This window comes from Anolis carolinensis, chromosome 3 (genome assembly GCF_035594765.1).
Source record: "Anolis carolinensis isolate JA03-04 chromosome 3, rAnoCar3.1.pri, whole genome shotgun sequence".
In the NCBI taxonomy this organism is placed as follows: Eukaryota; Metazoa; Chordata; class Lepidosauria; order Squamata; family Dactyloidae; genus Anolis; species Anolis carolinensis.
Window position 1 is genome coordinate 78,286,359 of NC_085843.1, and position 22,998 is coordinate 78,309,356.

The following is a 22,998-nucleotide window of genomic DNA, read 5'->3' on the forward strand; positions in this document are numbered from 1 at the left end:
TAATCTTTCCATGTCATTATTTTTGCCACCTCAAAAAGAAAGATTATAAAAGTATTTGTCAGATATTAAAGTGTGAAACTATTTAAATTTTCCATAAATACTTTTTATTCTTCTCTCAGTAAGTCTGGATTGCTCTTAGATTGTGATGAAAGGAGAGATGTCTCAAAGCTGTGCATTGCAATCAGAATGTAAAATTTGAAAATATTTTAATTGCTTACCTCCTCATTCCCACCTGAAGCCAAGCCACCGATCTCTATTTCTCCCTTGGTCCCCTTAAGCCTAAAATCTTTATTCAGCTTAATAATTATTAGGAAGCATTTTGACATCTTTGAGAGTAATTAGATGCTTTAAATACTCAGGTAAATTTTTAAAAGCAAACTAGCTATAACACCAGCTGTATTGTGAAAAAAAGAAATGTAATTCCTAATGTAGTACTTAGCTCAAAATCTTGTCTAGCATTATTGCATTGCCGTGCCCTTTCCAAGGGGGTGATCCATAGAACATTATTCTAATCCTGTGCAGTTGCAGCTAATTTTGTTTTAAACTTGAAAGTGTTAACAACAACTTGAAAATGTGACAAAGCTCAATTTCATTTCTTGTTTATTTATTGCTTGTTTTCCTATTGGACAATGAGAAGCAGCTCTGCCCTGGCAACTAAAGCTTGCTATTTGCATAACCTGCTTTGATTGGCCAGCTCTCTGACTAACTCTTCCAATCATATGGTGTCGTTTTAGTGGTAGGCTATGCTAATTAGCTGCTGTTGCTAGGGTTCAGGGTGGTTTCTGTGTGCTGTTCTGCTGCATTGTGTTGCCTGGTGAGAGACATTGATAAATGAGTATTTAATGATCTGCAGCAGTTTCCACTCACTGCAGGCGGAGACAGTAGAAATAAGGATTTAATTTCTCTTACCTACTTGTATTGCAAACACAGAAATTTCCTGTCTTTACAGTAGGACTTTTATGCAGACAAAATGTTTGCTCTCAAGTATACATTGTATGTGATTTTTGTGTTTTATGCTTTCCAGGGAGAAAGTTGTTATACTTCTATCCTTGATAGTATTTATGGATATTAGATAACAAAACACACATTGTGTCTGAAAAGATTATTTTGCTATTAAAACCTGAAATACTCAAAATCCAGCAATAGGTCACTTTAAGTATTTGTATTTGTATACAGTTACAACTGGAGCAGTATTCACTTTTCAAAATATGCAGTTGTGTGGTTGTTCAGAGCATACCAAGTTTTGTTGGCCGTTTTGGGAAATTAAGGATGCTTTCCCATGCTATAATTGTTCAGTCCTTTCATTTCCAACCCCATGTCCATGTACTTGCCAACATGCCTCACATTTTTATTTGTCCTATGTGTTGATCTGACAATTCATGATGTAGCATATTTGTTCTTCATTTGTAGCTAGTAAATTTGTAACACAGTGAACTTGCAAATAAGTTTCATAAAATGAGACAGAGAAATTCAAATCCAGAGTTGCTGACTTCACTTTCATACAATGTATTTGTATTTACCAAAGATTTCATGCTTAGTTATATTTGCCAATACATTTCTTTCCTTAAAGCAACGTGGGAACAGTGTAGATTCCTATATATCACTAAAAGGAAAAAAGTAAAAGTTTGAGTTTGACTATAAAAATGCAATTTTAAGTAGAATCTCAACTTCATTTTCATTTTAACATAATTGTATAATACGGTTTTTAAAATAATTTGGACAACAAAAAGCTGAATTTCTTTTTCTTCACGAAATTTCAGACTGAGGCAATTGAGCATTGCCACTTGGTAAATGTACAGATTTTGTGATAAACCAAGCTTTTATGGACTTTGTACTTCATAGAATCATAAAAATCTAGACTTGAAATGGATTTTGAAGCTATGTAGTCTGACCCATGTCAGTGCAGGTAATCCACAGCTAAAGCTTGATTCCAGATAACTGTTTAATCTCTGTTTAATATCAACCAAGAGGGGATCCCACTAGCTTGCAAGATGGTTTATTTAACTGCCACACAACACTTGTTAGCATGTCTTCACAATGTTCATATTAATCTCTTCTCTCCCCCTTATAACATTTTCAAATGGCTAGCATGTTGTTGCTAATTACTAACAAGTCAGTTTTGACTAATGACAACCCTGTGAAGAGAGAGTTGCAAGACACTGTATCATCTGAGGTCCTGCATATTCAGCGCCGTGATTGAGTCTATCCATTTTAAATTCAGTCTTCTTCTTCTTTTCCTACTGCCTCCCATTATACTAAGTACTATCAACTAATGAGTTGTATCATCTCACAACATGGCCAAAGTATGATAGGCTCAGTTGTTCCAGCTTCTTGGGAGAGTTCTAGGTCCCATTATTTTCTATTGGGCAGTCCCAGTATCTGTAGAACTCTTTTTTAGCACTACATTTCAAATGAGTCCATTCTCTTCCTGTCAACTTTCCTCACTGTACATTTTGTACAACCATAGGTAGAAATAAAAAATGCAGCGACTTGGACTGTTCTCATTTTGGTTTCCCACAATATATTTTACATGTTACGATCTCACCAATGTTTTTAAATAGCGATGGTTTTTAAATACCTACTTTTTTGCTGGTAGTTTGGGTATCACCTACTTGTCTCATATTATTTATGTTCCTTCCTTATTATTTCATGCCTCCTTCCTCCAATTCTGATCCGGTTTTTGGTATGATACGTTTTTTGTATAAACTAAATAAGGTGTTAAATATAACCTTGCCTGCTTCCCTTGCCAATTGGAAATAATTTTGTTTCTCTGTATTCTGTCCTTATAGTCAAATGTTGTGGCATATCCATTTATTTTAGAACAACCCCATAATTCTTCATGATCTACAAACATAGGCTTTCCTATTATCAATAGAGTCTAATTTTCTTCTTAAATTATTTCTAATATACTTGTATTTCATGTTTCTCAAACTGTGCTCCTCCAGGTGTTTTGGATTTCTGCTCCCACGATTCCTAACTGCTGGTAAGTTGGCTAGGATTTCTGGGAGCTGAAGTCCAAAACACCTGGAGAAGGACAGTTTGAGAAACATTGCTGTATTTACATGAGTCTAATGCACCATCAAATCTAATGCGTACCTCAAATTTCAAGACCCTGAAGCCAAAATTTTTTTGCTGCTGAACGTAATGCGCAGCATCAAAAAGTGTGCTCTTTGCAATTTGGCCAAAAAAGGTATACATTGTTGTTGCTGCCTGCTTAGAATTCTTTCATTATAAACAATTGTGTTAGAACACCAAAGCTTCCAGCGATGGAAAAGAAAACCATGGAGTGCATCTATGCTGTAGAATGGATCCACTTTAATTGCCTTGGCTCAGTGCTATGGAACCATGGGGGCTGTAGTTTTACAAGGTCTTGAGCCTTCTCTGCCAAAGAATACTGATACCTCACCAAACTACAAATCCCAGGATTGCATAGCATTGAGCCCTGGCCATTTAATTAGAGATGACATCCTTCAAAGAGGAGCTCTAGGTGCACCTCCTAAAGAAGTTTCCCCTTTCGCTTTAGCTCACTGTATTACTGTATGATGCAAATATAATGACACCCTAATTTTGGCTACAGCTCCTCTTTGAAGCAGTTTCATTGCGGCTGTTAGGAATTGTGGGAGTTGACGTCCAAAACATCTGAAGTGCTGAAGTTTTCCCATGCCTGATATACAGTAGAGTCTCACTTATCCAACGTTCTGGATTATCCAACGCATTTTTGTAGTCAATGTTTTCAATGCATTGTGATATTTTGGTGCTAAATTTGTAAATACAGTAATTACTACATAGCATTAATGTGTAATGAACTACTTTTTCTGTCAAATTCGTTGTAAAACATGATATTTTGGTGCTTAATTTGTAAAAACATAGCCTATTTTGATGTTTAATAGGCTTTTTCTTAATCTCTCCTTATTATCCATCATATTCACTCATCCAACATTCTGCCGGCCCGTTTATGTTGGATAAGCGAGACTCTACTGTATATGGTAAAACTCTTCATTCTGAAATATTGATCACCATTTTGCTTTCATGGAAGATTAATGCTCTGATTTGATTGTTACTGCCATCTTTACGCTTCGGGCCCAACCTATCTTCGAGAACACCTCTCTTTCTATAAATCAGCATGGGCATTAAGATCTACCAGGGAGGCCCTCCTTGGTGGTGGCCCGCTGGCTTTGGAATACCCTCCCAAGGGAGATCAGGCTAGCCCCTACCCACCAAACCTTCTGCACACAATTAAAGGCCTGGCTTTTCTAACAAGCCTTCGATCATGTTTAGACTCTGTAATAATACATATGAGAACCTTTAGATTCTTTATTTGCACTTTACAATTCTGAGATTGAATATTGCTGTTTTATCTACAGCAATTGCTGCATTTTATTGTTTTTACCGGGGGTACTGTGAATTTATGATGTTGTGTTTGACTGTTTATTGTCTAAGTTTTGTTTTGCACTTGTTGTTTTTATATGTCAGTGAGGCTGGGGGACACCTGCTTGGACCCCTGGCCATTGACCTGTGGGGTCCCGCAAGGTTCATTCTGTCCTTCATTCTATTCAACATCTACATGAAACCGCTGGGAGAGATCATCAGGAGTTTTGGAGTTCGGTGCCATCTCTACGCAAATGACACTCAACTCTACTACTCTTTTCCACCGAAATCCAAGGAAGCCCCTCGGATTCTGGACCAGGGCCTGGCCGCTGTGATGGGCTGGATGAGGGCGAACAAACTGAAGCTTAATCCTGATAAGACAAAAGTCCTTCAGGTCAGTCGCATGTCTGATCGGGATATAGGGTGGCAGCCTGTGCTCGATGGGGTTGCACTCCCCCTGAAGACACAGGTCTGCAATTTGGGGGTCCTTCTGGACTCATTGCTTACACTTGATGCTCAGGCGTCAGCGATGGCCAGGAGGGCCTTTGCACAATTAAAACTTGTGTGCCAGCTGCAACCGTATCTCATGAAATCAGACTTGGCCATAGTGCTTCACGCCTCAGTTACCTCTAGATTGGACTATTGCAATGTGCTTTACGTGGGGCTGCCCCTGAAGACGGCCCGAAACGACAACTGGTCCAATGATTGGTTGCTAGATTATTAAATGGAGCAATTTACTTCCTGTTTAAGGAAGTCCTTTGGCTTCCCATCATTTTCCGGTCCCAATTCAAGGTGCAGGTTATCCACCTACAAAGCCCTGAATGGTTTGGGACCCGCCTACCTTCGCGATCGCGACTCTCCCTACGAACTTGCATGGCCTCTTCGATCATCCAGGGAGGCCCTCCTCTCACTCCCACCCCCATCACAAGCGCGGCTTGTGGGGATGAGGGAGAGGACCTTCTCCGTGGTGGCCTCTCGCCTCTGGAACTCCCTCCCCAGGGAGATCAGGCAGGCACCCACCCTGTCAGCCTTTAAGAAAGATATAAAAACTTGGCTCTTCCAGTGTGCTTTTAACAACTGATCATAAGAATAATCTCCTCAGCATTGACACTATCGGGCCTAATATATTGTTCTTTTGCCCTCATTTGGTAATTACTCTCCTCGTTTTTCCATCTTGAATTCTCCTTTTTATATTACCTTTATCTACCTCATTAGATTTTAATCATGCACTTTATGCCACTGCCCTGCTTTTTTATTATCTTGTTCTTATTTGGCGGTTTTACTTATTATATTGTTGTAAACTGTTGGTTTGACCTGTGTAATGTTAAATGTATACAATGTTTTATCGTTGAATTTATTTTTTTTTAATTTGTTTATTGTGGAAATTTGGGTTTGGCCCCATGTTAGCCGCTCCGCGTCCCCACGGGGAGATGGAGGCAGGGTATAAAAATAAAGTTGTCGTTCTGCCTGAAATGCAGGCATTTATATTCTACCATCTAAGGAAATACATTAAAAATATTCTTAATGTACTAAAAAGCAAAAATATACTATTCAAGGAGTAAGAACATGATTTACTACTAGTCTTAATGAAATATAGACTTACCATAAATGCAGGTTATATTATTCTTCTATATCTCTCTGTTAACCAAATGATGACATGCTGCTTGGAAATCCTGGCTATTAGTATTACTACTACTACTACTACTACTACTACTATTATTATTATTATTTATTTTCCAACTGTCGTACTGGAACAACAATGATTGTTTAGTTTAACTATAACAGTTTTTGGCAGTTCTTTGTTAGAACATTACCAATGTCAGCTACTTCTAACCTAGCGATTTTATTCAAAGTGTTTAATGCTAGTGCTAATGCTTTTTGCTTTTGCTTTTTGGTGTGTTTCTTTGCCAAGTACTTTTGCATTTTTATATCGCCATTTGTCCAGATTTTTTTTTCTTTTTTATATAAATACTAGCTTGGGGACCCGGTGGTGCCCGGATCATTTGAGAAAGGCAATGTTTGCCTGTGTTTCAAGTGTAGTCTCGATGCAATGTCAGCTGGGGTCAGTGGGTGTGGATGAACTACAACTCCCATATGGAAGTTTATCATCCATGGTCCATCCCACTCCAAACAGCGCCAGGATGTATAGTAGGTCATGGGGACTGTATGTGTCACGCCTGTTAGACTGAGTAGGCTGAAGTCTGTTGGTGGTAGTTTTTTGCCTCAGTGAGGGAAAAAAGTACCACGAACGTAGGGAAAAAACTCAGGGGGGTGGGTAAGGTGGGGGTGGGAGGAGTAAAAGTTTTCATAAAGAGACACAAAACCATCCTTAAAAGGAAAGATTTAAAAGATAGTCATTAATGAAGTATTGGAGGTGAACTATAAATCCCAGTACCCAGTACTCCAAAACTTCCAGGCCAATTCCCCTCCAAACCCACCAGTAGTCAAATCTGGGCATATTGGGTCTGCATGGCAAGTTTGGCCCAGACCCATCCTTGTTTGGGTTCATAGTGCATTCTGGGTGTAGGTGAACTACCACTCCTTTAAATTCCCCAGTAGGAGTGACAGTGCTGTGACTTGATGCAGGGTGAACTACAACTTCCACCATGTGTAGTTAATCCTCAAAATCCAGTAAGTTTAGTTGCAGCTCAATTCTTCTCTGTTTGTTATTCAGAGAGATTTGAAAGGGAAGGGCAATGGGCGGGGCCATGCAAATGCCACAACAATGGAGAACCCTGGGATGCCTGCCTGTGGTGGAAGAAAAAGCAAAATCTAGAATGAAATGGTCCCCAAATGAAAGCATTCCTTGGGTGGTGGGCTGTAGTGTTTGGGAAGGGCATTGGCAAGGGCTGGGATACATGTTCATGGAGCTCGCTGTAACCGTAATGTCAGTGCAAAGAGGTGACTTGCTGGATTCTCAGGCCTGGGAAGTATAGCCTTTCTGTGGAGGCTGGAGGCTGTCTGTGTGAGCGGACACGCATGCCACATACACACATACAGGTTTTCACTTTTATTATGGATTTAGATAGATTAGATGGACATTTTAGCTTTGCTTTTGTTTTTTGGTTTTTTCTCTCTCCCTTTTTGATCCTTTTTAAATCTCAGTTTTCCTACTTTCTATACAATCAAATGTTCTCACTCTTTTGATGTTAATTTACTCTATCTTATAAGGTAAAACTTCAATTAAAAATATTAAAAAAAATTAAGTTGTTTTTGTTATTATTATTATTATATGTCAAACCTCGAGTGTTCAGTGAACCGCCCCAAGTTCCTCTGGGAGATGGTGGCGGGTTATAAATAAAGTATTATTATTATTATTATTATTATTATTATTATTATTCTCTTTAGTGTTCCCTTTCTTGATGCTTGGAATATATTTGTCAACCTTTACATCTCCTTTTCCTATGACCTTTTATTGCTCAGAATTTCATTAATCATCCAGTGAGAATTTTCTTATATAGAAAATCTCTGGACCAAAAGGGAAGAATGCAAAAAAACCAAAAACAAACAAACAAAAACCACTATCTGCCGATCATGGTTTTTTTTAAAAAAACTTCCCTGACAATGTCCCTAGTTTCAGACCAGAGTATTTGTAGTTTCCGTGCTATTGAGTTTACTGGGAGAGATCAAAATTCAACAGGGATTTCTCTTCTATTTGACACAGTGATTGAATTAGAGCACTTCTTTAGCTTTACTTTAATTTGTCATATTAGTGTTTCATTATCTGTGACACAATCTCTTCCTAGTCTTGTTTTTTTGTGGGAAAGAATTTGTTCTCCACCTTTTGCTTCTGATCGTATAGGGCTGGTACTTTGAAGAAGACTTGCTTAATTTTTTTAAGTAACATGTTTTCTTCAGCTTTTTACCGTATATACTGAAGTATAAGCTGACCTGAATATAACCCGAGGCACCTAATTTTACCACAAAAAAATGGGAAAACTTATTGACTCAAGTATAAGCCAAGGGTGGGAAATGTAGCAGCTACTGGTAAATTTAAAAAATAAAAATAGATCCAATAAAATTATATTAACTGAGGTTAAACATTTTTGAATATTTATATCAACTGTACTTTAAGATAATAATAAGACTTTAATAAGAAAAGACTGTCCAACTCTGATTACCTATATATACTAGAATATAAGCTGGCCTGAATATAAGCCCTAAAAAGTTCTGAAAAATCCAGCTTATACTCAAGTATATATGGTAGTTTATGAAGAAACTTGAAGACTATATCTGTACATATGCCGATAGTTGTATTATTTCTGTTCAATCATTAGAAGCAAAGGGATTCCACCTAAATATTAGGAAGAACTTACTGATAGTAAGAGCTGTTCAATCATAGAATATGCTGCATCATAATGTGATGGCGTCTCCTTCTCTTGAAGTTTTTAAACTGAGACTGGATGGCCATCTATTGGGAGTGCTTTGATTCTGTGTTACTTCATGGCAAAGGATTGGATTAGTTTGGACTGGACTGGATGACCTTTGTGGTTTATTTCAACTCTATGATTCTATGGTCTAACCTTGTTTCACTTCTAAGAGCAGATGGGATCTGTTGTCTAGAATACTTAGGCCCCCAAAACATTCTATTGCCCCCTAGTAGTGAGACTTTTGGGGGGTGAGGGCATGTAACTGTATTTCTGTCTTATGGTAGAGAACTGTTTTTCCTAGAAATATCTCAAGGTATCTCAAGTTAATGTTTTCCCTCCTCCAGGCAAATATAACCTCCAGTCTTTTAAAATACAATTTTAACAATTTCTGCTTTTGTAATAAGCGGTATGGTTTTGGTTATATTAGCTTCATATATGTTGTATCAGTTCATATGTCCATGATTACTATTATGCTTCCTTATCATTTTAATTGTGATTGGTTCATTACATTGGTTATTATTGTTTCAATCTACCTATTTGGATTATGTTGCATTTAGCTTTTTTGCAGGTCACATGGGAAGGAAGGAAGAATTTTCTTGTGATGCATGCTGAGGGGATAGGTTGTATTTTTTACCTATGGTCCCATCTACAATGACCATTTATTGCAGTTTCAAACTGGAAGTGAGGAAAGTGGTTTTCTCTGTGCAGATGATTACATAGGAAATCCTGAAACAACTTAGAGGCCCAGATTGTTTTTTATACAAAACACAGAGCATTGATGCACAGGGCTTTCTTTCACATGCTTTTGTATGAATTTGTTGTCTGGCCGCCACAGTTGGAAGCTGGCTTTCAACTGCATTAAATGTTCTGTGTAGATGAAGTTATGATTTGTATTAAGCTATGCTTTGAAAATAAGTGGAAGTTGATTGTACAAATAAGAAAATAAATATATTGTATTTTATTTCAAAACACAGGTTATTGTATTTTCCTACTTTTTGCATGCGCAGGATGTGAGCAAGAACATTACCCCTAATTTTTCAGAATCAAGGTTGTTTGAGCAGTGTTTAATACACAATATATTTTGGTCGATGAAATCAAATATTTCTAAAATGAGACCTGAACAATCTTGATCTCATTTACTTAGTGGGTCTATAACAAAATCACGCCTCCAACTAAAAGCACAGAATGTAGGTATTTCTAATGATGTTAGTATTTTAGAATATGGCTCTGGAATAGTTTTCAGCCAGCTCTACTGCCAATCGCAATAGGATTACAGAGGGGATGTCTACTGAGAACCAAAGAACATACAACCAGTGCTTTTCATATTGTGGGAACGTAACTTGTATAGCCCACTTTTTCAAATTCTGACTCTTTACATATTTTCTCTTATTTGTTTTATGAAAATTTAATCATTATAAAAACGTTTTACAATCTTAGACAAATAAGTATCTGTTCTTCAGCCGCTCAGAAAAGTTAGCACACTGGAAATAATAATGAACATCTGCTTCACCAATGTATATCTCCTTTACATTGATGAAGAAAATAAGGATTATAAAGCTTTTGTCTTGCTAAATTTGCAGTATAAACAAATCAGATTTGAAGAGCCATTCTGATCCAACTTACTACATTTTTTAAAAGTTGTCATATTACACTTGACCCCTGATCTTTGTGATTGATTGCTAAGATTTAGTTTTATCACAATTAGTCTTGGTATCATTTTTTCCAGGGGTCACATGTTAGATTTGACTTAATTTAGTATCAAATGGAATTAGGGTTATATCAAATAGATTTAAGGAGTCTATTAAAATACCTGTATAAATACTCCTTTGAAGTGAAGTGGACTAACAGTATTTTCTGTGCTGTGCCAAATACCTTCTGTCCACTGTCTCCAGATCCAAATGTTGAGTGGAAATAGGAATAGCTTGGCAGCTTTTAGATTTTTTTTGAGAAAGAAACTACAGTTTTATTTTTATTTTAGTGGAATTACAATGGACTCATCATAACTCTGAATTCTGTATTCACAGATTCAGCTGTTCTCTATCTCTATAGAGACATACAGGTTATAATTTTATTATGCCATTGTATAACAGGACTTGAGCATCCATGTATTTTGGTATCCATGGGAGGTTCTGAAACAAAATCTCAGCAGATGCCAAGGGTCCACTGGATTTAAAATGAGATTAAAATTCAGTTAAATTGTACCTGTTGTTTAATTTCAGAATGTTTAATTTTGAAAAAGTATGCATGTGTTTTTTGAGCTTAGAATAACAATTTATTAGTAAATTCACATAATCCTTACAATATTAGTCATTGTTTAATTATTGTACCACAAAAAGTGAAGGCTTTGATACTCATTCTGTTACTACAAACCATATGCAGTTTTTGTCCCACCAATACATTACCTTGATTTATATTGTGGCAGACCAAATTATGTGCTAAAAGAAAAAAACTGCAAAGGTTTATACAGGTTGAGTTTCCATTTTCTGGAAGGGTGGAAGTCTTGGATTTCGGAGGCTTAAAAAAGATATTGGGATAATGGAGGTTTTTTAAATGATGGCAAACCGATAAATAACCAATGTACAAATTACATTGTGTGTGTGTGTGTGTGTGTGTGTGCGCGCGTATGTGCTTGTCTATAATTTGCCTGTTGAGTTATGGTGACCCCATTAATTTCAAAAGGATTTCTTAGAAGGAACTGGCAAAACTACCTCTGACCATTCCTTACCTGAAATATAGCTTATGTTACCTGGTGGCCTCTCATAGAATCATATGAGACTTCGTAGGCCATCCAGTCCAACCCCATGCCAAGAAGCAGGAAAATCACATTCAAATCACCCCCAACAGATGGCCATCCAGTCACTGATTAAAAGCCTCCAAAGAATGAATCTCCACCACACTCTAGGGCAGAATAGAGGAGTAGCATGACTTCCCTGGATCTAGACACTATATTCCTATTTATTCAGGCCAAAATCTCATAGGCTTTTTAAGTTGCCCCATCACATTATTGGCTCATGTTTACCTTTTTGTTCACAAGGACTAAAGATCTTTTTCACGCCAGGCATCCCCCATTCTGTATGTTTGCATTTAATTTTTTCTGCTAAGTGGAGTATCTTGCATTTGTCTTTGTTGAACTTCATTTTTTTTAGTTTGGCCCATCTTTCTAATCTGTTAAGATCGTTTTGGGGCCCCTGGTGGCACAGTGTGTTAAAGTGCTGAGCTGCTGAACTTGCGGACCGAAAGGTGCCAGGTTCAAGTCCCAGGAGTGGAATGAGCGCCCGTTGTTAGCCCCAGCTCCTGCCAACCTAGCAGTTCGAAAACATGCAAATGTGAGTAGATCAATAGGTACCACTCCGGCGGGAAGGTAACTGCGCTCCATGCAGTCATGCCAGCCACATGACCTGGAGATGTCTATGGACAGCGCCAGCTCTTCGGCTTAGAAATGGAGATGAGCACCAACCCCCAGAGTCAGTTATGACTGGACTTAACATCAGGAGAAAACCTTTACTTTTACCAAAGATCATTTTGAATTCTGCTCCTGTTTTCTGGAGTATTGGCTATCCCTCCCAATTTGGCATTGTCTGAAAACTTGATCATGCCTTCATCTAAGTCATTAATAAAGATGTTGAACAGAACCAGCCCCAGGACGGAACCCTGTGGCACTCCACTCGTCACTTCTTTCCAGGATGAAGAGGAAGCATTGATGAGCACCCTTTAAGTTTGTTCACTTAACAAATTACTGATCCACCAAACCGTAGTTTTGCCTAGCCCACATTTGACTAGTTTGTTTGCCAGAAGGTCATGGAACTTGTCGAAGGCTTTACTAAAATCCAGATACACTACATCCATGGCATTTCCTGCATCTACCCAGCTTGTAAATCTGTTGAAAAAAAGAGATCAGATTAGTCTGGCATTACTTGTTTTTGATAAATCCATGTTGACTGTTCGTGATGACTCTCATCTAGCTACTAACCAGAACTGAACCCTCTTAGTTTCCAGAATCAGACAGAATCTGGTAGGTGACTTTAATAAGAAATATTATTTCAGGTGTAGTCATTTTTGTTAAATACAAATACATTCTGTGAATGTGTTTAAATAATCTATGTGGACCACATCTGTTTAATCAAATGTTATCTGGATCACTTCTGGTTAAACTGTGGGTTTTAACTCCAAATGGAGTTTCCTTAGCTCAGTGTTGATGTCATGAAATATTTGGCAACAGTAAAATATTTCTGAACATGACCAATTTACATAAATTTATTTGCAACGATGTGCAGTGTTTAGAATAGTCTTTGCAGAAAATGCTTCAGCTGTACTCTACAAAAATATATATTAGCTTGTTCAGTAAGCCTTGCAAATGCTGATTTATTTTTATTTAGGTATACATTATTGATTTTTATACATGTTTTATATATTGCAAAAATTTCTCGAGTTAAAAGGGGTCACAAGTGGAAAAGCTTTAAGCATCTTGATCTAGAACTTTAACAGTTTATTATTCAATCATTTGTCACCTCTTCAATTGTTGCTGAGGTATTTAAGAAGTGCATTTCCTGACATAGATGATTGGCTTCTGGTGGTCTTACCAGAGTGGAATCTGAGTTTGCATCTATCCCATACTCATTGCCTACTTTCTAATTTGGGATTATGGATCAGCCTAAATAAAATCTCTGCTATGACTGGGTGATCTTGAGGAGCTAAACTTTTCATCCTTTAAAGTATTGCCTCTTTGCAATTGCAGTTCATCAGGCTGTTTCTCCTGTTGTCACATCATTATTTCAACAAGCAAGTGTGAAACATCTCTGAAGGGCTTGTCTCCTTTTTATCCACCAGTGACCACATCAATGCAGCCATGGTCTCTGTCCTGTTGTCTCAACTAACATCTAAACCACTTGAACTTGACATCTACTGATTTTTGTTTCAGGGTATTTAAATAGTTTTTCATGAAATGGTTACAACAATATGATGTGTTAGTAAACACATTGTTCCAAAATATAGCTGACTTTTTTAATCAGAGAGGGTACTTTTATGAAGAGGCCCATAGATTGTTAATCTCCTATATTATTTTTCTTTATGATAAAAACGGATATTGTCTCTATGCCACTTTTTTGTTTAAAGATGTTCCCATTTAATATTTACTGTCAAAATTGTAATCAGAGAGGGTACTTTCCTTTGATGTTAAGGAATAGTTGATTTGCATAGCCAAACATCTTCTATAAGGTCAGGATACTCAGCTGGAAAAAAAGTATACAGTGAAATATTGTATCCATGGACTTTGTATCCATGGTTTCATTTACCCATGCTCCAAAAAATACTCCTCCTTGAAAAGTTTCAGGGCCATTCTAGGCCCTCCAGTATGATTCTATGTTATTCTTCTGGTCCAGGCACATATTGGACTAGCCGACAAATTGAAGCTATCTTCAGTTTGTTGGGGGACACCTCCTCGGCCTTGCAGCCATTGTCTTGTGGGGTCCCGCAGGGTTCAGTACTGTCCCCCATGTTGTTTAACATCTACATTAAGCCGTTGGGAGAGATCAGAGTTTTGGAATTCAGTGCCATCTATCACTCTTTTCCACCTGATACTAACGAGGCTGTTCAGGTCCTGAACCGGTGCTTGGACCCTGTGATGGTCTGGATGAGGATGAACAAATGGAAACTGAATCCAGGCAAGACGACGGTCTTCCTGGTCAGTCATAAGGCCAAACAGGGTTTACGGTTCCAGCCTGTGTTGGACATGGTTACACTCTCCCTGAAGTAAAGACACCTTAGGAAGTCAGACTTGGCCACGGTGGTCCATGCTCTTGTTACATCTCAAATTGACTACTGCAATGTGTTCTACGTGGGGTTGCCTTTGAAGATGGCCTGGAAGCTTCAGTTAGTCCAGTGGGCAGCAGCCAGATTTCTAACTGGGGTGGCGTACAGGGAGCATACTACTACTTTGTTAAGTCAGCTCCACTGGGTGCTAGTCTGCTACCAAGACCAATTCAAAGTGCTTGTCTTGGCCTATATGGTTCTGGTCCAATTTACCTGGCCGAACGCATCTCTCTCTATAAGCATATAAGAGCTTTAAGGTTCACTGGGGAGGCCCTTCTCTCTGTCCCAACCTCTTTGCAAGCGCAACTGGTTGGGACAAGAGAAAGCCTTCTCAGTGGTGCCCCCTCGGCTTGTGGACCTTCCTCCCTAGTGACATCAGGCAGGCCCCATCCCTCCTGGTTTTTAGGGGGGGAAAATTAAACCTGGCTTTTCTCGCAGGCATTTGGCGAACAGGAAACTACGGAATGAGACTTTAACAGCTTGAATAATGGACTATGCATTTTGTAATATGATTTGGATATGAGATCATGACTCGGCATTTTATTTGGTTTTAATCTGTTTAATTGATTGATATTTATTTTAACTGCTTATGTTTAGATTGTTTATATTTTCATGAGATGTGTTTTAATGTTTGCCCATGCGGCATTGAATTTCTGCCGGATTTGTAAGCCGCCTTGAGTCCCCTCTGGGGTAGAGAAAGGTGGGATAGAAATGAAGTAAATACATCTATATCTATATCCATAATAAAAGTGAAAACCAGTATGTGTGTATGTGCCCAAGAAATGCTTTCGTTTGGCGACCATTTCATCCTAGATTTTGCCTTTTCCTCCACCACAGGCAGGCATCCCAGGGTTCTTCATTGGTGTGAAATTTGCATGATCCCACCTACTGCCCTTTCCACTGACATTACGGTGACAGCGAGCTCCATGAACATGGAGCCCAAACCCTGCCAATGTCCTTCCCAAACACTACGGCCCACCACCCACGGAATGCTTTCATTTGGGGACCATTTCATCCTAGATTTTGCATTGTCCTCCACCACAGGCAGGCATCCCAGGGTTCTCCATTGGTGTGAAATTTGCATGACCCCGCCTACTGCCCTTCCCTTTCAAATCTGTCTGCAGAACAAACACAGCACAACTACACTTCCTGAAGGAGTTTGGGGGACTGTCTCCACATGGTGGAAGTTGTAGTTCAAGTCAGAGCACTGTGACTCCTACTGGGGAATGTAGAGGAGTTGTAGTTCACCTACACCCAGAATGCTATGAACCCAAACAATGATGGCTCCGGGCCAAACATGCCATGCATACCTGATATGTCCAGATTTGAATACTGGTGGGTTTTGAGGGGAATTGGCCTGGACATTTGGGAGTAGTAGGTACTGGGATTTATAGTTCACCTGCAATGAATGAGCACTTCAAACCTCTTTGATGATGGACCAGGACCAAACTTGGCACACAGAGCCCCCATAACCAAAACAGCATATTGGACAAGTTTGGGGGAAAGGGAGTTATAGTTCACCTGCATCAAGAGAAACAGTGACCCCCACCGACAATGGACCGGGACCAAACTTTGCCCAGAGAAGCCTCAGGACCAACTGAAAATACTGCAGGGGTTTGTGGGAATGGGCCTTGATTTTGGGAGTTGTAGTTCACCTGCATCCAAAGAGCACTGAACCCAGCCAACAATGGATCTGGATCAAACTTAGCACACAGACTCAACATAGCCTGCTGTGGATACTGACAGATGTTTTGGGACAATTGCCCCTGGAATCTGGAAGTTGTAGCAGTTCACCCCCATCCAGAGAGCACTGCAGCCAGGCGATGACCAGCCAACGACAGATCTGGACCACACTTGGTACATAGACCCAAAATGGCCAACTTTGAATACTGGCAGGGTTTGGGGAGGATTGATCCACTATTCTGGGATTTGTAGTTCACCCACTCCAAACTGAGAATACCTAACAATCAAAGAGAAATAATGCCTTTATGAAATAACCCGGGCATTGTAGGGTCCCCAAGCTAGTAAATAATAAAAATAAGGCATCCCCTGAAAATAAGTCATAGTGTGTCTTCTCGAGGAAAAAAATAAATATATTGCAGTGTCTTATTTTTGGGGAAACAGTAGTTATAAGACTATTTTAGCGGGACTTACTCCCAGGTAACTAGTATGAGATTTGAATCATAGTTTCTTAAATTCTAGTTTCCTGTGACATCTGAATGAGGAAAACATAGTTTAAGAAACAAAGATAGTTTTTCTTAAGATGAGAGTAGAGCAGTAACAGCAAAAGAAGGGAGTGTGCAAACATTTGATCTCATCTTGGGCTTATAAATCATGTTTTCAGACTAGCTTTGTTATTCCTAAGAGCACAAGAGTATGAGAATCAAATGTTTTATTTATATGTAGATTTGTGGAATTTAATTGATCTATCAGTGAATCAGTTATGTTTTTTTAAATAATCAAATCGCTTTTGTACCCATCATTGCCCTGGTTAGTTATTTTGTAATACTGTTTATTAGAAATAGTCATTCTTTGGTTTTGGATTTAATGAATAGGTACCGCTCCGGCGGGAAGGTAACGGCGCTCCATGCAGTCATACTGGCCACATGACCAGGTCTGCTCCTGACAGGTCACGCGGGTCAGCTATTCTGTTGTAGTACAACTCCTATCACCTACAGACTGTGTAGTGAAGGGATAATGATGTTGGGAGATACAGGCTGGTAAATAGAGTGAGATGTGTGATTGGTTAGGAGGAGAGGAACACATTTGGTAGTGGGTCAGACTAACCCAGCTCTTCGAATGTGGCTAGATATCAACTCCCATTATCTTTGGTCATGCCCCCTTAACCTTGCCAGTATTTTAAGTTGCATCATGAAGGATATGTGTACCAAGTTTAGTTCAGATCCATCATAGGTGTTCATGACACAGCTGTCCATATGTGAATAGACTTCAACTCCTATGTCCTATCAGACCTCCCCCACCCCAACAGACCAGTATTTTAAATAGGGTCATAAAGAGTATGTGTACACACAGATCTCTGGGTGTGGCTAGAATACAACCTCCACCATCTGTTGATTACCCCTTCAGATCCATAGTTGGCAGGATTCACATGACTCTCTAGATGTACATAGACTACAGTTTCCACCATCCATCAAACCATGTAGGAGCCTTTGTGGTACAAGCATGTAAATAAACGTTGACTTTTATATATGTTTTACTAACATTTTTTCAATGTGGTAAAAGCCCTATTTGCCAGAAATAATATTATTTTTTCCTGAACTGATTTGTTCCATATGAACAAAAGGAGGTTCCTGGGATGGCAGATGTAATAACAGACTTTTATATCAGATACCAACCCCTTTCCAGGAACCACATTGTTCTCTATATACAGTATTTCTATACATGTTATGCATCTATATGTGTGGAATGGGATGCTGTCTCCCTATTAGGATCTTGGAAAAAGCCTACCCTCCAAGATCCTAATATTCTATAAAATGCTTTTTTATTAAACTTATCTAGCCCAGCAACAATTTTTCACGGAAAACTGTTTTGCATGAATACACTGGTTTTTGTTCCCTCAAATTGTGTTTTTCCATGAACACAATTTTTGCAAAAAGTTCCAAAGTATGAACATTCATTTAAAAATGCAACAAACATGGCATCTCACTGTGAGAGGAAAACATTTGAGAATGTTTCTTCATTTATGTGAATAAGTAATAATTTATATCTAGAAAGGCTCATATAATGAATCGTCTTTTTACAAGACTGTTCTGGTCCAGTTTAGGAAACTGGGTGCTATTGAGTATGGACATTTTCTGCACGAAAGCACCTCAACTGTGATGGGATTCGTTCAGATTGTATAGGAAAGACTGCAAATGATATTAAACCTAGAATATATAGTAAGCTGAAAGTTGAATGTATGCTTTCATTATGTCTCCTATATCAGGGGTCCCCAAATTAAGGCCCGTGGGCCAGATGTGGCTTTCCAAGATCATTTATCTGCCCCCCGCCCACAGTTTTAGACTTAGGCTCGCCTTAAGTCTGAAATGACTTGAAGGCACACAACAACATCAATCCTAATTAATTTGACTATCTTGTTGGCCAGAAGCAGGCCCCACACTCCCCATTGAAATCCTGATAGATTTAAGTTGGTTAAAATTGTTCTTATTTTTAAATATCGTATTGTTCTTTTATGGGTTTTTTTTTTTTGCACTACAAGTAAGACATGTGTAGCATACGTAGGAATTTGTATTTTTTTCAAACTATAGTTCGGCCCCCAACACTCTGAGGGATTGTGTACTGGCCCTCTGCTTAAAAGGTTTGAGGACCCCTGTCCTATATCATAACAAAAAATAATAAAAACACACATAAGAATTTAGAAATTTTAATTTTAGCTGCCTGGGCTGTATGCATGCATTTATACTAATATAAAATGTTCACATTTTAGGGGAAGATTTTACTAAACTCTCACACCCTTTTTTTCCAGGAGGAGAGACTTCAGCATGCAAACCTTCATCTGTTCGGCTTGCACCGTCATTTTCATTCCATGCTGCTGGCCTTCAGATGGCTGGACAGATGTCCCATTCACATCAGCAATACAGCGATCGTCGGCCACAGAACATAAATGACCAACAAGTTTCTGCCTTATCATATGCTGACCAGATTCAACAGCCTCTTACCAATCAGGTATGTGACATATAAGGAAGAAATACGTGTGGTAATATCGACAGACTCCTCTATGTACGGTCATGTTTCAGTCTAGATATCAGACCTCTATTTTCAGTGATACAGGCAGCTTCTGAGTTATAGACATACAACTTACATAAAACTCATAGTTAAGAATGGAGGTGAGATAACCCCCTAGGAAGGGAAAATCACTCTTGAACGAGTTACCATGGAAAAATGTCCACTGAAGCTTTCTCACCAATCCTTGTTTCCATGATAGGCCAAAATTTTCAAAATCCAGTTGTCACAGGGACAGAAAGTGAAGTGAAATCTTCTAAACAGGAGCAAAGACAGCAAAAGAAACATTACAGATGTGTTAACCCTTCCCTGTGCTATCCAGAACTTTTAAAAAAAAGACTGGAGTTCCACTTAATAGTGTATCTGTTCCGACTTACATACAAATTCAGCTTAAGAACAAACCTACAGAAGCTTTTTTGTCCATAACTCGTGGACTGCCTGTATAGAATTCCAGTTAAGTGTGTTAAGTGTATTTTTATGCAGACATTGTAGCTGTCATACAGTATGAGGGGAGAATAGAAATGTGCCAGTTGAATCAACTTCTACTGTTACATATGGCAGCCCAGCGCCACCATCCTGCAGTACTTGGTGTATCAAGTGTGTATATAATGGTTGAATTCTAAAGAGGACTAACCTGAATTGGAATATCTCTTCACTCACTGATGGCACACTTGACTCATTAATAGCTAACATGATGTTTCTAATCATCTTATAGCTATATTTGTTATCTTTTTAAGCATTCTTTTAACTTCATTACCAATATTAAAGCTAATATAACACTTAGAATTAAGAGTCATTCATAAAATTTCCACTCCAGGAAGTGGTGGAATGGAACAGGTATTCCATACCCCAGAGTCAATCTATGCCAAATGAGTCAATGTGTGGTGCTCGCATGATGCATGGGGTCCATTCCCTTAACACCTTAGAAAGTTGTGAGATGTTCTGAAGCTTCCCTGAAGCTCTGGAGCTTGCTTGCATTTTGTGTTGCTCTGAGCAGTTGAACCGCTTCCTATTTGGAATTACTTGGATTACGTTTATTGCGTGATAGAAATATAATAATACGAAACACTGGTTCCCCAAACTTTTGGCAGGGTGCAATTCCAGTCAGCTCAAGATTTATCTTCTGGCCTTTTAAAATGCCTAGATGGAGAAATTGAGGCAGCGGCCAATGTCCTCGACTTATCCACAAGTCATATCAAAATTCCTAATTTCAGCCTCAAAAACTGCCCTTAACTTTATACATGTGTATGGCAATAATTGAGTCTACTGCTAAATAATTCAGTTAGCAAGCCAGAATTCTAGTGTAATGAATGGTGAGGGTATTGTGTTCCTTGTTGTCGGTACACAAATACCTGCATATATTTTTATAATCTTAAGAGGGAGATCCTGCATCAGATGCATAGCTGATGTCATGTCTACATTCTGTCTCCTAATCTCATCCCAAAAACAACCTTAAAAGCTAGCCAGTTACACTCAGGCATGAAGTTGCGTAGTACTGGTGAGTGCAGCATATCTAGCCCTCTCCTGCTAGGGAGTGATGTTGACTAGAAGCAAGGGTTGCTCCAGGGTCCTATCACAACTTGTCAATTCACCAGTGCTCACTGGTGGGAGAGGGCTGGATCTTTCGGTATCTGCCCTCCAATGCCACAAAACTCAATTAATTATTTATTTATATCATCATCACTGGATTAAATAGCCACTAGATCAGCACCTGGCATCCCCTCCTACCCACATTGATAAAAAATAGAATGAATGATTTGCAGTCAAACCCAGAACTGATAATTACCTCTCTTCTGGTTCCAGCATTTTATATTGCCAGCCTGCCAGAATTAAGTGGATGCAGAAATTAGCCCCTATTCTTGACTCAGTTGTCAATACATGTTACAGAACTTTGCAGACTGGCAGGTCACAGCATCCTCTCTGAAAATTTTTTTCAAGGTTTTTAAAAAGATTGCTTCTGAACTCCAATTGTATTCTTCTGTCACTGCCAGTACTCCTGAAAATGTCATGAATATATGTTACCCACCCTGCAGAATACCATTTTTATTAGTGTTCCTCTGAATTGCAAGGAAGTTCTGTGACCCTGAAATTCCAGCCTAATGAGGATATGGCTAATATGCCTAATTACTCAAATCCAATTCTCACCTTTTTGGTTAAATGATCTCACCAAAATTAGGGTGCAGATTAGATTTGCGTCATACGGTAATCTTAGTCCTGAGCCAAAGGAAAAGCTGCTTCAGGAGCTGCATCTGGAGCTCCTATTTGAGGGGCATCACCTTTAATTTAATGGACATGACTCAATGCTATGCAATCCTGGGATTTGTAGTTTGGTGAGGCATCAGCATTCTTTGGCAGAGAAGGCTCAAGACCTTGTCAAACTATGATTCCATAGCATTGAACCAAGGCAATTAAAGTGGATTCATTCCACAACATAGCTGCATCCCAAGGTTTTCCTTTCCATTGTCGGAACTCTAACACGTTTGTTTTTAAAGAAGGAATTCTAATCATGCAGTAACTATAGTGATCACCTTTTTTGGCCAAATTACAAAGACCGTACTTTTTGTTGCTCCACGCTACATTCAGCAGTTTTAAAAAATGTATTAGACTCAAGTAAATACGGTACTACAGAATCTGAAAAACCTTTTAAACGATCTTTTGGGAGCCATGTCATTTTACATTGACTTAATGAGCAAGACTTATTGCTGTTGTATGCCTTCAGGTTACGATTATGATGATGATTATTTGATACACAACAAGATCAGTACATAGCAAACAAAATCACTATGCTGGCTGTTGTATTGGATCACACATCAGACACTTCCCAAGTGTCTAGGACTACATTATTATTATTGTTGTTGTTATTGTTATTATTATTATTTTCTTTATTTTTCTTCTTCATGGTCTGTGAATGCGGACATATGGAGTTTACTATGCCTGTGCAAGCTCTAAAGGAAGCTTCCCAAGCTGTGATCTTTCAAATTTGGGCGGTAACCCTGCCCAAGGCATAGAAAGCACTCTGGCTCCACACTTCCCCCATTCCTTTGACGAATTTTTAAAGTCAAAACAAGACTTCAGATTGCTTGCAGCAAAATGTGGAATGCAACCCCAGCCTCAGCACCACCAAAGAACCCGATTGCTCCAGCCCCACTACAGGTGTTTCAACCATCTTGCCTACCATCAACAGCAGACGTCCCCTGTACTGCCGGCACAGCCTCCATGCTGGCCCAACCAGAACCAGAGGCAACAAACCCAACCAGCCATCAACTAGGCCAAACACCAAGTTTGACAGTATGCACGATGATACTGCATCTTCATTGTTTACTGCTGGCACCTCCACCAAACTTACCACTTCATAGTCCTCCCCATCGGGCTGGCTTCAGCTCCTCGAATCTTCACAAATTGCATGTCAGTGGTGGTGGTGTACTTGCAAAAACAGCATCATTGTTTTCTTGTACCTAGACAAGTGGCTGCTGGTGGTCTGCTCACCTACCACCTTATAAGCTCACGTCAACTTCACTCTTTCTCTACTCAACTCACTCATCCTCCGACTGAACACCGAAAAGTCAAATCTCACCCCGTCAACATCGATAAAGTTAATTGGAACAGTGTTCAACTCCCATCACTCAGAAGGCCTTTCTCCTGCATGAAAGGTTTTCAGCACTGTAAAGGGAAATACGACATTGTCAGACTTGTTGTCAAGTGCAAGCCA

At 39.0% G+C, this 22,998-nt stretch overlaps 1 protein-coding gene across 2 annotated transcripts in view; it reads left to right on the forward strand.

Moving 5' to 3' along the window:
- The window catches only part of dyrk1a (dual specificity tyrosine phosphorylation regulated kinase 1A), a 139,314-nt gene that overhangs the window by 99,193 nt on the left and 17,123 nt on the right, over positions 1-22,998 (forward strand). For both annotated transcript variants that reach the window (XM_008107532.3, XM_062977159.1), the window contains one exon: positions 19,033-19,232. In XM_008107532.3, the coding sequence (XP_008105739.1) occupies positions 19,033-19,232 (200 nt within the window). The remainder of the gene's footprint in view (positions 1-19,032; positions 19,233-22,998) is intronic.